This window comes from Misgurnus anguillicaudatus, chromosome 24, assembly GCF_027580225.2.
Source record: "Misgurnus anguillicaudatus chromosome 24, ASM2758022v2, whole genome shotgun sequence".
NCBI lineage: Eukaryota > Metazoa > Chordata > Actinopteri > Cypriniformes > Cobitidae > Misgurnus > Misgurnus anguillicaudatus.
The window spans coordinates 17,030,142-17,047,264 of NC_073360.2; the positions used below are offsets into that span (position 1 = coordinate 17,030,142).

Below are 17,123 nucleotides of genomic sequence, written 5' to 3' on the forward strand. Positions count from 1 at the left end.
GATGCACAATGAAACGCTCGCGATACACAGTGAGACGCTCGCGATGCACATTGAGACGCTTGCGATACACAGTGAAACTGTGCATATGAAAAAAATGTGGTTAAATAGAAACTCTTTGCATATAGCCTACTATGTAATTGCCCACGTAGTTGTACCTGTGCACATTCATTCTCGTGTGTGAGAGAGTATAAACATTTTCAGTGTGTCCGGAAGTCGTTTCATTGCAACCGGAAGTTAGAGCTCAAATATTCTTCGCGTGTATTTCTCCTTCCAAACTTGTTTTAAAAATGAGGTATTTGTTGTTATTCTTTACAATAGGCTTTTTCATATGTGATCACTCGTGTGTTATTGCCAACTCTGACGAAATTATTAATTTTCTTTCGAGTGTTCTTCGGTGCATAGAATGTTTACAAACCGACCCTGCCATCCCCTACTTTACTGAACTAGAGCACCATGCACGGACAGTTCGTTCAATTACGAGTGTAGTTACTCGTGCGGGAGGGCACGGGTCTGAAGAATGCATTATTGTCCTGGAGTCATTATATCATAATATCAGTGGGGAACCTTCAGGGCCTTCTACGCCTTCAGAGAAGGCCTAAAAAAATGTATAAAAAGATTTTTTATTATAATAATACAAATAAATAATATTCAATAAAAATATGTTTTTACATTTTTTAATTTCTATTTAATTCAATTCAATACAATACATGTAATATATTTTCTCTCATCTATGTTCTAACGTTAAGCTTACTGTCAGGTTCATGTCATGAAAACATCTAATCCAATCAGAATCGTCCGTCTCTATTAAGGCCCGGTTAGCTGGCTCATTCATTGGTTAGGACTTCATGAATCCCAGGGAAGGCCAAGCTATAGAGACAGAGCGCCGTTATGCAAATTTGAAAACCACGCCCACCGGGGGGGAAATCAATCCAACCGTCTCCATTGAGTTTGTATTGCGAGAAGCCGCCTCCTTGTCATTTCTGGCTTATAACAAAAAACTGAATAATGCCTAAAAGCTGCTGTGTGACAATATGTACAGCTAACAAGCCAAAGAACCCAGAAATAAGTTTTTATAAGCTGTCGAGCCGTAAAACCCAGCCTTTAAGGAGAATAAAGTGGATCGCCGACTACGTTTCCCCCTAGTGGACGCAGTTCTACTAATAGAAGTACTATGAAAAGTTGCCTGTATCCATTTTTGTGTCTTTAAACGCTCGCCTTTGGGGTCGACAGCTTACAAAAACCTATTTACAGATTAAACTTAAAAACAGAATAATACCTAAAAGCTGCTGTGTGACAAGGTGTACATCTAACAACCCAAAAAAATAAATAAATAATTTTTTATAAGCTGTCGACTTCAAAAAACGAGCGTCTAGACACAGAAATGGAAGCAGGCAACCCCCCACAGCACTCCCACTAGCAAAACTGCGTCCAACAGGGGGAAACGTAATCGGCGATCCACTTTATTCTCCTTAAAGACTGGGTTTTACGGCTCGACAGCTTATAAAACTTATTTCTGTGTTCTTTGGCTTGTTAGCTGTACATATTGTCCCAAAGCAGCTTTTAGGCATTATTCAGTTTTTTGTTATAAGCCAGAAATGACAAGGAGGCGGCCTTTTGCAATACAAAGTCAATGGAGACTGTTGGATTGCTTTCCCCCCCGGTGGGCGTGGTTTTCAGGTTGTGACGCGCTGCGCTCTGTCTCTATGTGTTTTGGTGTGGAGAGTGACAGGCAAATCGACCAATCACGTTTTGATTTCAAGTGGGCGGGCAAAAAACAAAACATTGTAAGCCTTCATGAAGTCCTAATCATGCAACAAACTGGATGCGAGCTGCCGTAAAACACCAAAGACGAAGATCATAGACCGTTAATATTAATACAGTCTAATGGCCCGAATCTCTGCGGTGAGAGTGGTTGAGGTAAATGGCGGAAAACGTGATTGACGTTGTGGCTAGCTTGATAGGGCTGAGGTAAAAACGAAATTACTTAAGCGCGTACTCGTGAAGAGCACAGCTGGGAGAAGCGCGTGCAGAGGAGCCTGTGCATATGACGTGAACACGAGAAAAATAATGGGTTTAATTATACTTTTACTTCCTGACAGTTTCACTTGTTACGTGAGGATAGTAATGACTGACAGACAACGCCGAATTACATACAATATAATGTCCTAACTAAATCTGAGAGAACGCGAAAAATATTTTTTACCTCGCTATACCCGATGGGCAGGGCGGAGATACATTTTGGTAGCCCGACAAGAATTCGCAATAGCCCGGGACCTGGGGGCTCGGGCTAGCGATTTTGCGAGCCCTGGATATCTTATAACAACAGTTATAAGCCACAAGGAAGTGCACTGAGAACGCAGGGTGCTATATTTCCCTTTATGAAAAAGATTAACAAGGTATCCGACAGCTAAATATATATTTCCAAAAATAAAATATAAATTAAAGAACATAATTTAAGCTTGTTAAATGCAAATTTACAGAGCCCCTGTCATTACAGAGCAGCAGAATCTGTATTTGTGTTTATCAGTTAGATTAAAGTAATTTTAAACTTTAAAACTGCATTTAAAGGCAAACAATGCCCATTCTGTAATTTAACTTTGCGTGCTCAGAATTTTTACACGTTCACTGTATGATTTAACGAAAATACGAATAGCCTAGTATTATGGATGGAGAGGCATTTGCACTTCATTGCATATTTTGAAGGCCCAGCTGAAGTACCCACGGTTCGCCACTGCATAATATCAATTTAATTCTACAGCAGTTACAGTACAAACTTAAACTACTTCAACCCCGGTTACTATGGAAACTTCTGCTTGGAAACTAGCCTGGTCCGGGGCAGGCTGTTGTTGCTTAATTTCCACTAACACTAAACTGTGAATGTCATGATATTACAGCTGACTCTTTGACATTTTATTTGACTTTATTAACCACTATCAGTCAAACAATTAAAGAAAATCAACTTATATACTAAATTTAATAAATTCTGTTACAATAATAATTAATATAATATAGACATGTGTTTAATAACTATCAAATGTTAAATATAAATTATCATCTTAAATACCCCAATATAAGGATAATAGCCACATCAGTACAATTTGAACAATTATATTGTTAATGTAGTGACCAAAGATGTTGTATGTAAAAAACACATTGTCTGTCATACAGAAAGGAGATTAAATTTAAATATACAACACACACAAGTCAGTTTTTTTTATGCTTGGTGTGCATAAAAATGCACATTATATTAAAGATCTACAGTATTTGAATCTTTGGTGTTACATTTTTCTTTAAATGTTTAAAAGTCTTTATGGTGTCTGCATGTCTAACATAAAGTATAATTATTTGATGGTATGCTCTTGGCATTTTGTTAGATGTTTTTGCCTGTGGTCCCAGAGAAGATTGTCAGAGTCCTGCAGACAATTATTGTTCACCACACAAGTAGGGCTTCAGACTTAAAATGTCAGGCCTCTCTTCAACTGATCCTCACCCTGAAACCATTCATGAAACTCTGTTTATCTATCAACACCTAACACTACACTGTTAAAAAAATCTGTATAAATTACAATATTACTGACAGCTGTTAAATTGATTTAAATTGATGTTATTTACTGGCAACAGTTTGTTCAAAGTTAAATGAACTTTAAACATTAACAAGTCTTTATCTTTACAGAATAAAACTAAAATAATAGCCTCATGCAAAGCATTCTGGGAACCAAAATCTGAAGGAAACAACAGAAAAAGGTTGATGAGGATTTCTGCTTCCCAGAATGCTTTACATGAGGCTGTTATTTTATAGTTTTATTCAGTAAAGGTAAAGACTTGTTAATGTTTAATGTTCATTTAACTTTGAACAAATTGTTGCCAGCAAATAACATACATTTAAATCTACAGTAAGTTACTGGCAAACAGCTGCATAACTACAGCAAGTTACCAGTGTGAGAATAAACTAATGGTTTAAAATCTCTTACTCCAAGGGGTGGTTTCCCGGACAGAGATTAGCTTAAACCAGGACTAGACCTTAGTTTAATTAGGAAATATAACTAGTTTTAACAAACATGCCTTACTAAAAACCTCACTTGTGTGCTTTTTGATGCTTAACAAAGGGCATTGATGTATTTTAAGATATGTCAGTGCAAGTTGTTTTCAGTTTGGACAGCTCTTACATTTATTTTAGTCTAGGACTAGTCTAATCCCTGTCCAGGAAACTGCCCCCAAGGGTTTAACATGATGACTGGTGGCTCTATAACGCACACATAATTTGCCATCAAAAATGTTTTGTGTAACATGTAATGATTGGTCAAGAATATGTGTAACATATATCATTTTACACAATCATTCCTTGTACTACAGTAGATGGCGTGAATTCAGATGCTGTCCACCCACCATTCTCTCAGTGACCTCTTGATTTTTTTCTAGGCCAGCAGTTGATCTGCAGGCAAGGGCGCGGGAAGTGGGGGTGCTGGGGGTGCTGCAGCAGCACCCCCTGGTGGCAGAGATTTAAAACTGCGATGACAGTAAAATTATATCTTATAAATATCTCTTGATTTGACATTTTGTATGCCATGTTTTGGGTGTGTGATGAAGAGAGGGATAATTTTAGTAATTTTAAAATGATTAAATTTATTTAAGTGTGTATTAGCCAGATTCTATCAGATTCTGTCTTGATGACGTGATTGCATTCAGCCGATACGCTGTAATAGGCATAAGCATAACACACAAGCACGCACACTCACAGCCACATACTGAACGCCGAATGAGTTTATCTATCAGCTTCGCAATGTCTCAACAGATAATTTTTTTTTCAATCACACAAAGCAAAATTCCCGAGGACTAGTTATTAAGGCATGTATTGCTAATACATTTTTACAATGATTCGCATTGATTTACAATGGTCGCACTATATAAATAACATTTTAGTTTGCATGCGTAAAAAGTGCATGCAACAATGAAACACATATAAAACGAACAAGAATGAACTGTGGAGTGTGGTTGGCCTATATGAGAAGGTCTACTACTCTTAAAATAATTTAGCATGGTTTTAGAATATATTTTAATCAAAATATGTTGGCCCATTTTGATATTTAAACATATTCCGATGGAAAAATGCGTCCAAGCTAAGCTAGGTTCAGTAAACGATTTTCTAGTTCTATAGCCAAATTGTTTTGCGGTGTTTAACGCACTTGTAAATGTTACAGAACATGTGCTTTATTGAATGAAAGTATAAACGGTTGAATTAAATTATTAAAACGACGTAAAAGGAACTAAATTATATATGTACAATAAGGAACATGCGAAATTTAAAAGGTATTTCAAAAAAATTATATAAATTATTCCCATGCATCGATTTTAATGTAAAATGTCTATAAATTCAAATGAATACATTTGGAATATATTCCGACAATTTAGGACATGATTTTGGAATTTTAAAGTCGAAAAATGTCTTATTTTTACACCGCAGGACGCATGGCAAAGTGAAACAAAACTTAAAGACACAAATATTACATTTACGTGTAAAAATAGAATTAAATGAAACCCGTGAATTGAAAGGTCCACTAATCGCCTTAACTCAAGTAATGTCAATAAAGTTATTATGTTAGAGTTTAGAGATATTAAAAACTTAACCAAAGGACAACAAAAAAGGCGTACTACTGGGACCAGTGAGAATGCATATGTGTACATAAACTGGTTCCATACCTCCGACTTTCCTCCAAACTTGCTCAAAGTTAATTCCCCTGTTTTTCTTTTTCTTTACATCTTCAAACTCCATGTTGGACTTAAGCTCCACCATACCGCACAGCATGACCGGTGCGTGATGCGTGCCAGAGGAGACTCCGCACCTGACTCGCGTTGCATTTTGTAACTTTTACAAATCATTTTGTAATTTGTAATTTGTGTAACTTTTTGGAGACATTTGTTACTTTGGCCTGAATATAGTATATATATATAATATTTCTGATTATGGCATAGCTTTCTCCCCAATTGGGCTAATAAAGTAATGATTAAAAATATGCTTATATCGGCCCGGCCCAAGGATAGTAGCGGAAAATAACGTCCTGGGCAGAGAATCTCTCTACTATGTTGCAATAGGCTATATAGTTTGTATGCCCCGTCAGCTAAGCTGTAGGCTACTTTATGGATGGGAGGGGCGAGTGATTTTTTTTAAAAGAAGACATAGGTAGAGTGGTCTGCAGAATACAGAGCTTGTGAACAAACTTAGAATTCTATAACTATATTCTATAACCCCCCCCCCGCACCCCCTACCGAAAATATCTTCCCGCGCCTCTGTCTGCAGGAGTAAAGCTGTGCTGCTGATAGATGACACTGCTCTCCTCACTGCCAGTCAACTTCTTTGGCAGCTAACATCATGAGATGAAACACTTATAGCATACGATTATAACGGGTGGAGCCATGGTCGCGAGAGAGAGTGATATGTGAGCAAGCTAATCATATGTTTCGTCCCGGATGGAAATAATTAACTGTGTTTAACACAGTCGTGAGAGGTCTACAGACACTCGAGTTTTATACCCCCTTTTTCAGAGTACTTACATTTTAATTATGCATTTGTATATAAAGACAGTTTAGACAAACTTGTAAAAAAGTTTTTTAGATAATTCCTGCCTACCCTGCCTTTAAATGCTTAAATCAACTACTCTTATTATGAACAATATATTTGTGTTTTATTTTCACCTATTACTTTTTTGTCCACTCAAGTTGCTGCTTTTGAAATGTACCCCCCAATAAAAAACTTTTAATTTAAGATACATTTAAAGTTAAATGTATTAAAATCATTCATCTGCTAAATATTTATTATATAGGTTACTTAGTATATTACTAATAATAAAAATAAGTAAAGACAGTAGACCTATTTATAGGTTGTATAGGTTTAAAATTTGGCATTCTAATAACCTCAGATTGTCTTTTAAAAGTTAAAATCTGTGTTGTTTAAATAGTACAGTATATAAAGAATACAGAAAAGTAGAAGCAAAATAGAGCCACATGAGTATCGACGGGGATTGAACCCGGATCGCTTAATGCGCTCTTGAGAGCACTAACCACCAGGAATAGGTTATCATTTCTGACGTTGTTTCAAGCTTTAATGTGATCGTTTTAAAATATGACAATAGATTTTAATTTTTTTGCTGCATGAAAGGATTTAATCCATAAGGACTTTCCAGCCATTTTATGGGTTTGTTTATTGCAGCAGTAGGCTATTATCATTTTCAGTCGGAACTGAATTATTCATACATTTTTAACACAAACCGCTCTTTCTCTTTAACTTTGATCGACTTGATCCACGCTCGACCTCTAGGGCTGCTCAAGAATAGCGTGCACGCGCAATTATCTTGACTAGGAAAGCTCGCGTAAACTTCATTTACTTCACAGTGTTTCACTGTGCATCGCGAGCGTCTCACTGTGCATCGCGAGCGTCTCAATGTGCATCGCGAGCGTCTCAATGTGCATCGCGAGCGTCTCACTGTGCATCGCGAGCGTCTCAATGTGCATCGCGAGCGTTTCATTGTGCATCGCGAGCGTCTCAATGTGCATCGCGAGCGTCTCAATGTGCATCGCGAGCGTCTCACTGTGTATCGCGAGCGTCTCACTGTGCATAGCGAGCGTCTCACTGTGTATCGCGAGTGTTTCATTGTGTATTGCAAGCGTCTCACTGTGTATCGCGAGTGTTTCATTGTGCATCGCGAGCGTCTCGCTGTGTTTCGTCTCAAACGGCCTCCCATATATGTATCTTTCATTCTCCCAGCATAAAATTTGTGTAACAACGCTCCCTATTGGCAAGAGGTGTCTTACCCGGACATTTACTCGTACCTCATCGAGTCAACAGGGAAGCAAGTGAATGATTTTACTTCGTATTTGAAAGTTACTTCGTATTTATTTATTATGTCTTTATATTTAGAGTAATGAGTGCACTTTCCCGTCCAGCCATACAACTAACTGGCTTAGCGATATTTCCAGCAATCACTGGATGGCGTTGTTACACAAAATTTGACGCTGTGAGAATGAAAGGGACATGGTTTTATATTGACCAAATTAAATGTGTTAATGTACCTTTCGCGCTCTATGGCAGGCAGGATGGACAGATAAATACTCAACATGTTTAATCTGAGTGATTTCATAAGTTATTTACGCCTGCCGGCTGTGTAAAAACGTTGCTTTGTTCCGCTATTTTGAATGGAAGCCAATGGAAGCGCTCCTTTTTTATCCCCCGAAAAGGGGCGGTGACGAAATTTACAGTCAAGTTCCCGGATGTGCCGGTAGTCCGTATAGATGGCGATGTAAGGTCAAAACATGACTATATTATAAACTGAGCTAGCTGTGTCCGTAAGCAAGAGACAGCACCTTTCCGCACAGATTACCCTCAGAAGACCGTTGTTTATCATCCTGGAGCCGTTTGGATTTAATTAGTGAAGGATGGACGCACTTTTTTGGACTTGAAGGTCGTGGACTATTGGTGGACCCCGTAACATTACATTTAATCAACTGAAAGATCTAAAATATTTTCTAAAATATCCGAAAATGTGTTTGTCTGAAAAACGATGGACATATGCAACTCGGACAGCTGAGTAATCATGGGTTTAATATTGTTTTTGGCCAAACTATCCCTTTATAAGAAGGTCACACTGCTTCACAATGCTGCTATGTGTTTCATTGTGTTTGGTAAGTAGGCTAATACGAGTGATGTATCCTCGAAAATCATGTATAATTATATTAACATTTAATGTGTACTATAAATACAATTAAATGTGAATTTAGTGTGTTTCTGTTATGTTTCACTGTTACAAATAACCGCGTTGGCGATCTTTTTTGTGATTTTAATGTAGTAAAAGTGTAGGAATTATGTTTTTAGCAGATTGATAGCCATTTATATAGCCATATTTTTACTACAAAAATAAAAGATAAACTGTGTTGCTGTTAGGGATGGCCCGATACCATTTTTTTTTAAACCGATACGAGTACGAGTATTTACATTTGTGTACTTGCCGATACCGAGTACCGATACCGATATATCTACCGCAAAAGTAGCTAGGCTCAAAAAAAGAAGGCAGAACACCATTTTAGAACACAGATTAGAAGGCTGTTTTATTTACTTCTCTGCTTGTTTTAACAAGTCTAAAAATAAGTAATAATGAGTAAAATAATAAATATAGGCGATTTCAAAAATAAATTATATTTCTGTGTAAACAAAATGCCTCAACACTGGCACTCTTCACAAATCTTCAGTCTTCACAACTGACAAAATATCAATAAAACATATTGTACAGTCAACAACGTCAACTCAAATATTTAGCAATGAAACTAATTGCCACCATCTCCAGCTTTCAATTTAACAAAATTTCAATGTAACTGTTGCGTAGTCTCAATTAAACATTTACATATTTCAATTAAACAAACATTAATGTAGCTATTGCAGTCTCAATTAAACTACTGCATATTTCAATTAAACATCAATTAAACTTTTTGGCACAGTAACAGTTCCCATGTTTCAATTAAACAAACATTTCAGTCAGCAATGTGATCTGAACTAGCTTTAAGTACTTTTTGGGAGAATGAGAGGCAGGTTCTTTTTGATGAACAAAATCATCTCTGCATGATCTGCTGATTCTGTTTCTGCTTTCATTCACAATATGTGACACAGAGCTGAACAGCCTTTCACTATCAACACTACTGCATGGTGCTGAGAAGTATCTGGATGCCATTTTGGCCAGAGTAGGAAACCGCATTTTGTTAACTGCCCAGTATTGTAGTGGTTTGTCTTCTCTGGAAATTGTGGTCTCCCCTAGGTATGTCTCTAATTGTGCAGTAGAACCTACTTGAGCTCTGTTTAGCAAGACCAGTGCTTGCTCATCTGCTATTTCATCAAATATACTGTCCAGGCTGCTGCTTGCCTGGTCCCTGCGTGGTTTTCTGGCAGGAGGTTCGTGCAGGTCATGATCCTCCTCTTCTCCAGACGAACTCAACAGCTCACGCATCAGCATCTCCTTGGCATTTGCAGCAGTGTCAGTGTTTGAGAAAAAGCGGTTTTTATACCTATAACAGAGGGAGAAAAAAAATGAGGCTCTCTGACAATAGGTATGTTTGCCTACATACATGATACCACTTTGGATATTAAAAAAATAACAGCCTAATCAAAAAATGTATTACATGAAAATGAAGTACTAAAATTTACTTTTCAGCAAGACATAGGCGACTTTTAGTTTTCAACTCGCTAACCAGCCTAACACACAGACACACACACACACTCATACACAGACACACACACTCATACACAGACACACACATGCATACACAGACACACACACGCATACACAGACACACACGCATACACAGACACACACGCATACACAGACACACACGCGCATACACACACACACACACACACGCACACACACACACACACACACACGCACACGCACACACACACACACACACCTACCTGGGGTCGAGTAGAGTAGCGATGCTGTAGATAGGTTGTTCTTCCACATCAGAAAATCGCCTTTTGACAGCTGCAGCTAAGGTCCCTTTCATAGTTTTGATGCCATGGTCATCGTCGGTCTCTCTAGACAGAAATCTCTGCAGTACAGTGACAGCAGGAATCACATCTGCTGCCATAGCATCAGAAGAGCTAACTTTTCGTGTTAACTCCTCAAACGGACCCAGAACAGTCATCATCTTCTCCAGCAGTGCCCACTGGTGAGCCGTGAGATTATCAGGGAGTTCATATTCGGACACAAAAATTCCCAGAGCCCGTTTCTGCTCAATCAGAGACTGGATCATGTAAAACGTACTATTCCAGCGGGTCTGTACGTCCTGCTGTAGTCGTTTTGCAGGCTGACCGATCTCTAATTGAATGTCTTCGAGGCGGGAGTAGGCTAGAGGAGAATGTTTAAAATGGCCCACGATTTTGCGTCCGATAGCCAACGCATCAGCAACACTTTTCTGTGACAAAAGGCCCTCGTGGACCACCAGCTGGAGAGTGTGAGCGGCGCAAGGTAGGCTGGGGAGTCCAGCATCATTCATTCCCTTAATCATATTTTTTGCGTTGTCTGGTAGCACAACGTGGACAGAGGTTTTCGGAATGCACCAGGTCTGAAGCATCCCATTTAACGCATTTGCTATGGCTTGGCTGGTGTGCGATCCCCGAAATGGCTTTGCTTGTAAGGTGGCTTGGAGAAGAGTAAAGTCGTCATCAAGCCATTGTACAGTTAAACTGAGAAGAGACGTAGGACAGACACTGCTTGACCAAATATCTGTTGTAAAGCTAAAAGCGGAAACATCCCGCAAAAGGCCACTGACGTGCTTTTTCACATCATTAAACACTTTAGGTAGCATAGCGTCTGTAATGTAATGGCGACTGGGAATTTCGTATCGCGGCTCCAGTATGCCAAGTAGATGTCGAAATCCTGTATTTTCAACAACCGACAATGGTTGGTCATCAAGTGCAATAAAGTATGCAATTCCCTCTGTTATTTTTAGTGCCCGTGGATTATCTCTGGACATTTTCTCGCGCTTCTGTAAAACCTGTGTTAATGTTGGCTGCTGAGTTGCTTTAGCTTTACTAAACTGTGCGTATTCAGCGCTATGATGCGTCTTCAGATGTTTAATGAGATTGCTGGTGTTAAACGATGTACTTTCTTTTCCTCCTCTCGATACCTTAGCTGAACATAACTTACAGTCTGCCTTGCTGCTGTCATCATCCCTTATCTTGAAATGAGCCCAAACCGCCGACATTATTCCTCAGTTCCCCTCTTAACTGACAAAGCACTCGCGGCGGCAAATTTCGTTTAGCAAAATGTACGTGGTATCGGTGCGTGGTATCGGCGAATTTTTACGACTACGAGTACGAGTATATCAGGACAGTATCGACCCGATCCCCGATACCAGTATCGGTATCGGGCCATCCCTAGTTGCTGTAGTTGGTATAGATAACCACAGTTATCTTTGGGTCACCATTAACTGTTTTTATTAACTGATTTACTGTATTTCCATCACTCCCTAGTAAAAAAACGTTATAAACATAGTAAGTATAGTAATCAATTCACATTACAAGCTAATATTTACCTAAAATAGCTGAAAACCTATGCAAACAGATTGACAGTTTGGAACTGTAGAACGTTACATGAATCACGTGACCCCGCGGCGGCGAGATCAAAGCGTTTCGTAACTCTCTTATTATACGACTCTGGCCTGTAGGCTGCCTTATACATCCATAATGATGAGTGACAGACCTGAATGTTTAAGCTCCTCCCGAATCTATACATTTAGAGTTACATTACATGAAATTAACTTTAAAGAAAACATTTATTGTATGTCATGGTCATGATGACAACACTTAGATTGCAAACATTTTTGTATTTATTTTAAGCAATAGGTTTACAGGGCATGTCAGTGATCCAGAAATTAAGACTTTTATTAAGGTGTTGTAATTAACTCTAATGCAAACCAATAAGTGAAAATGTGATAAAGATCAACCAAGTAACTTAGTTTTGGTAAACCATTCTCTGCAAGCATGTGAAAAAATAAGTAATTAAAATCTGGCTGCCTTGTGATTTTGAAAGGGGATCTTTAATGCCGCCCCTTAATCTGCACTATCCAACCACAGCACTGACATTTAGTGCAGAGAGAGAGAGAAAATAATTGACAGCACAAACGAGTTTCAATTTCAGCAAACCACCATTATGGCAATCAATGTTTTCATTTCATCAGCTTATTTGCATTTAAAAGGACACACCCAAAAACATCACATTTTAAAATTCAATGTACTCTGGGGACACCAAAGATTTATTTACATCTTAAAAAAAGTCCTGTTGAAATGTCCCCTTTAAAATATTATGATTTTTATTAATAAAAATATACACATAATGATAAAGATGATTCAGATTAAGTGTCTCACTTTAGCAGTTTAACTTGTGAGATGATGAGTGGTGCTGCATTTTTACCTTTTTTTGTATTATCGGGGCTAAAGTAAGGATAGAGTTTCTCAGTGAAAGATTGACCAGTGAAAGAGTAAATATGAGACCTGGACTTCACATCATAGAAGGAGACCAAACCCTCCTCATAATCCACAAACACCCCCACAACCTCAGGCTTTACTCTCAGAGAGAGAGAGAGAGGAGAAACCTCAGCAGCCTTATACTGATTCTCATTTCTTAGAATGACTGTCCAGTATCCATCCTCAGGACACATTATGATTTTCCCCTTTCTGTTAATAGATTCTCTGGCCACTCCAAGATCCCAATCAGTCTTTTCCTTTACCTGCACCTCAAAATAAAATCTTCCTGATGAGAATCCCTCTTTTGCCAGAACACATGCACAAGTGTCAAATCTCTCTGGGTTGTCTGGGAGTTCATGTTTAATGTCTCCATATCTCACTATTTGTCCATTAGCAGGCAGGGTGAGTGTTGGAATAGCTGTGTCAGGATCCAGAGTCAAATCCACTTATAGAGAGAAAATTGATTATGAATCACAACTTCAGAAGTGTTTTGATGTTTTTAATATAAAAAGAAAATACGTTGTACACTGAATTTATATATTATATGAATTGACAATATTACTGTGTGACACTGCAAGATCACAGATCACACCTGCATATTGCTGCACTCTCTTCAACACTGTAGAGAAAAATGACATCTAAATAATGAGACAAACTGTGTATGGCAATATAGTAAAAATAGACTGTAGGATGATACAAGAATATGTATTTGTAACTGTTTACTGAATCAATTATTTTAATTAAAACATTTTATTACAGTAATGCATTTTGTCACACATAATGCACAACATAATGTTGATTATAAATATTATTGTATTTTCATTACAAGTACATTACCAAAACATTAATTATTTTACATAACATATTTAACAATGAAAATCTATCTGTATATGATATTTATATGATATTAAATATTTACTCACCAGTTTCACTGAGTTTCTCATCTAAAGTCTTCTGTAGTTTCGTCAGAGCTTTCACTAGAGGTTCCACACTCAGCTGTATCTCAGTATTACTGACCTCAGGACAGTTTTTGATGTTTACAGGGCTACACACTGATGGGTAAATCTACATCAGGAGAGAAGAGAAACATCTCAGCATGAGGAGTATTGAGGAGTGATGGGAGCAAAGAGAGGAGCACTGACCTGCAGGAGATGAAGATGATCTTCAGTGTGTAAGAGCTTCTCCAGCTCAATGTCTCTCCACTTCAGCTCACTGATCTCCTGCTCCAGATCTTTAATGAGATCTTCATCATGTTTCTCTGCTGCTTTCTGCTTCTGCTCCATCATCTCCAGCCATTCAGTCTGACATCTCTCAATAGATCTGATCAGAGCACTGAAGAGCTCAACACTCTCTGATTTCTCTTTCTCTGAGTAATTCTAATAAAACAATAAACAGATGCAGTTCTTACATTTACTTCAGCTTCAAAACATCATGATACATAAAATATTTAACATCTTTCATTACCTCTGAAAAATTATTTTATAAATTAAAAACGAAAAAATATCATGAATTATGCAATGATAAAAAATATATTAAAGTTTGCAAGCAAATGTTTAAGATTTAAATATGAATTCAAATATTTGTCATCACATTTTTACATGAGATTTTTTGGGCAAAGCATGCCACTTTTATTTTTTAATTTCACATAATTGAATAAATACTCACTTTTCTAAGTTCTGCTGAGTGTTTGATATCCTGAATTTTGTTCATTCTTTCCTGAATCTTCTGCTTCACGTCTGTCTGTATCTTCATCAGTTGAGGCTAAAGATACATCAACACTTCATCACTGAACACAGATCAGATCTTCTGACAGATATTGTTGTGTGAATGAAATATGATCATTTACATTGTTAGAAGCTCTTACCTTCCTCTCTCCACTCTCTTCCTCTACAGCAACAGTGTTGTGAGTCTTGTGCTCTGTCACAGCACACAACATACACACACATGTCTGATCATCTCTACAATACAACTCCAGAGGTTTCTCATGTTTCTGGCATATAAAGTCCTCAGGATTCTCTACAGGATCAATCAGTTTGTGTTTCTTTAAATTAGGGATTCTCTGATGAGGCTCCAGATGAGTTTCACAGTAAGAGATCTGACACACAAGGCAGGACTTCAAGGCTTTTAGCTTTTTATCATCACACATGTCACACAAAACCTCAGATTTCTTCTGACCAGACCTTTCTTTAAAGAGCTGCACAATCTCTCTCAGTGTTGTGTTGATCTTGAGATCGGGTCTTTTACTGAATGTTTCTTTACAGAGGGGACAGTGATAATCTTGACTCGTGTCCCAGCACTGTTTTAAACAGGATTTACAGAAGTTGTGTCCACATGGAGTGCTGACTGGATCAGTAAACACATCCAGACAGATTGAACACTGCAGCTCGTCTGACAGGGCACCACTGGAGGATTACAGACCTGAAAATGAAAAACAAATAAAGATAATGAGCTACATTTAAAATGTACATGCAATGTAAAAAAAAGCCTCACATCAGCAATTCACTTTTTTATCCAAGAAAGATTAAATGACCTTGATCAATGTCATTTACACAAATGCTTTTGTTCAAGGCAACAAACAGTGCTTTCAAAATCATATACATTTTAATACATATTTACTGGGAATTAAACCCATGTATTTGGCTTTGCTATACCATTCACATACATAAACATTGTTATTCATACACTGTTATTATTATTATTGTTTATTTTAGTTACTGACCTATTGAAGATCTATCCATACTGTTTCTTCTGGTCTGTCTGTGCGGTGAGGTTGATGAAGATTCTGCCATTGCTCTCTTGCTCTTTGAATCTATTTAGTACAAAGTTACTCATTATGTTCAGTCTAAAAACTAAACTTATTTGTCTGTACTTTAAAGTAAATTAAAACAACAACAATAAACAATAACCAGTAATATAACATCTAAACTCAAAAATGAAACATTTGCATTGTGTTGGCAGCCAAACATGTAGTTTGAGTCCAAAGTACACAAGTTTAAAGTACTGGATCTGTTCAACAAAGCTACAGAATGTTTCACAGCACAAAATGTTTACCCAAGATATTTAAAACAATGTTACATTTTATGAAATATTTCTTATGTTTTATGTAACTAATGGGTAGTTTCCTGGACAGTGTTTAGAGCATTTAAGTTGTTTTTACAAACACACCTTTCAAAAACAACACTGGTGTGTATCTTGAGACAAAACAATGCCACTGATATATTTTACAATATGTCAGTGCAAATTGTTTTTAAATTAAGGAAGCTTAAACATGCATTTTAGTCCGGGACTAGGATACGCCCCATAGTGTTTCTTTAAGTTTAGCTGCAGAAACTTCCTGTTTAGTCTTTCAGTGAGGTGACGAAATAACAGCACCATCAAAACGTTATATTTTTGTTACAATCAAGTGAAACACTAAATAATACAATTCTGACCTTATTTTATTGCAGAAAGTTATATTTGAACCTTTACATTTCTGAAATCTGGTTTTGTCCAGTTGGTTACAGTCATATACATCTACTATGTTAAATCAGACTAATAACATCACAAACCTAAAATCTCTTTTGTATTTTAGTCACTTACCAATAATTAAGCATCAGTATCAGCTCATATAGACTGAATATCAGAACCGAATATAGTTTTGTTTAAAAAGTTAAACAACTCAACGTTGTTGATCAGCACAGTTTCACTTTCACTCCAGGATTCACCTCACAGTGATGTCATAGCTCCTCCCATCATATCCTCATGAAGAACACAGGAAAGTTTATATGTGCTGAATTAAAGGCATCTAGCAAATGGATGGGCCCACTAAGATATTTTATAAATATTTATAAAAAGTTGTTTCATTGATTTTAATGATTTTAACTTCAAACATGATTATTACAGCTTAAATAAAATAAAATTTGTTTTTGATACAGTAATACTTGATAAGTTTGATTGCAGAGAGCAGGTGAACTGATGTTTAGATCTTTCTTCTTGTCTTTCTTAATTGATGTATGTGTAATGTTGATCAAAGTTAATGTGTGTATTGGTACAAAAGAGCAGACATGGATAAGTAATCTGATATGAGAGATTTTTAGAGAGTTTTAGTAGTAAAATAGTAAAAACTATATTGATACTG

The 17,123-nt window shown here is 37.3% G+C and overlaps 2 protein-coding genes across 2 annotated transcripts; both read right to left on the bottom strand.

The window, feature by feature from the left end:
- Window positions 1-8,944: 8,944 nt before the first annotated feature.
- Window positions 8,945-11,917, bottom strand: LOC141361453 (zinc finger BED domain-containing protein 4-like). Its single transcript, XM_073862770.1, has 2 exons — window positions 10,451-11,917; window positions 8,945-10,044 (listed from the first exon to the last, which is right to left on the bottom strand). The coding sequence occupies exons 1-2, from the start codon at window positions 11,743-11,745 to the stop codon at window positions 9,504-9,506; spliced, it is 1,836 nt and encodes a 611-aa protein (XP_073718871.1). The 5' UTR covers window positions 11,746-11,917; the 3' UTR covers window positions 8,945-9,503.
- Window positions 11,918-12,684: 767 nt separating this feature from the next.
- Window positions 12,685-15,416, bottom strand: LOC129438827 (E3 ubiquitin-protein ligase TRIM39-like; the record flags this gene model as incomplete). The annotated part of the gene is made up of 6 exons (XM_073862771.1): window positions 12,685-13,451; window positions 13,599-13,625; window positions 13,930-14,071; window positions 14,149-14,382; window positions 14,672-14,767; window positions 14,871-15,416. Coding segments are annotated over 6 exons (1,593 nt in total), but the record flags the coding sequence as incomplete, so codon positions are not given.
- Between the last annotated feature and the right edge of the window lie 1,707 nt (window positions 15,417-17,123).

Excerpts from the sequence above, each read along its gene's own strand:
- LOC141361453 (XM_073862770.1), bottom strand. The coding sequence starts at position 11,745 with ATGTCGGCGGTTTGGGCTCATTTCAAGATAAGGGATGATGACAGCAGC. Across the intron at positions 10,045-10,450 it reads GCTACTCTACTCGACCCCAG|GTATAAAAACCGCTTTTTCT; the intron begins GTAGGTGTGTGT and ends CCTCTGTTATAG.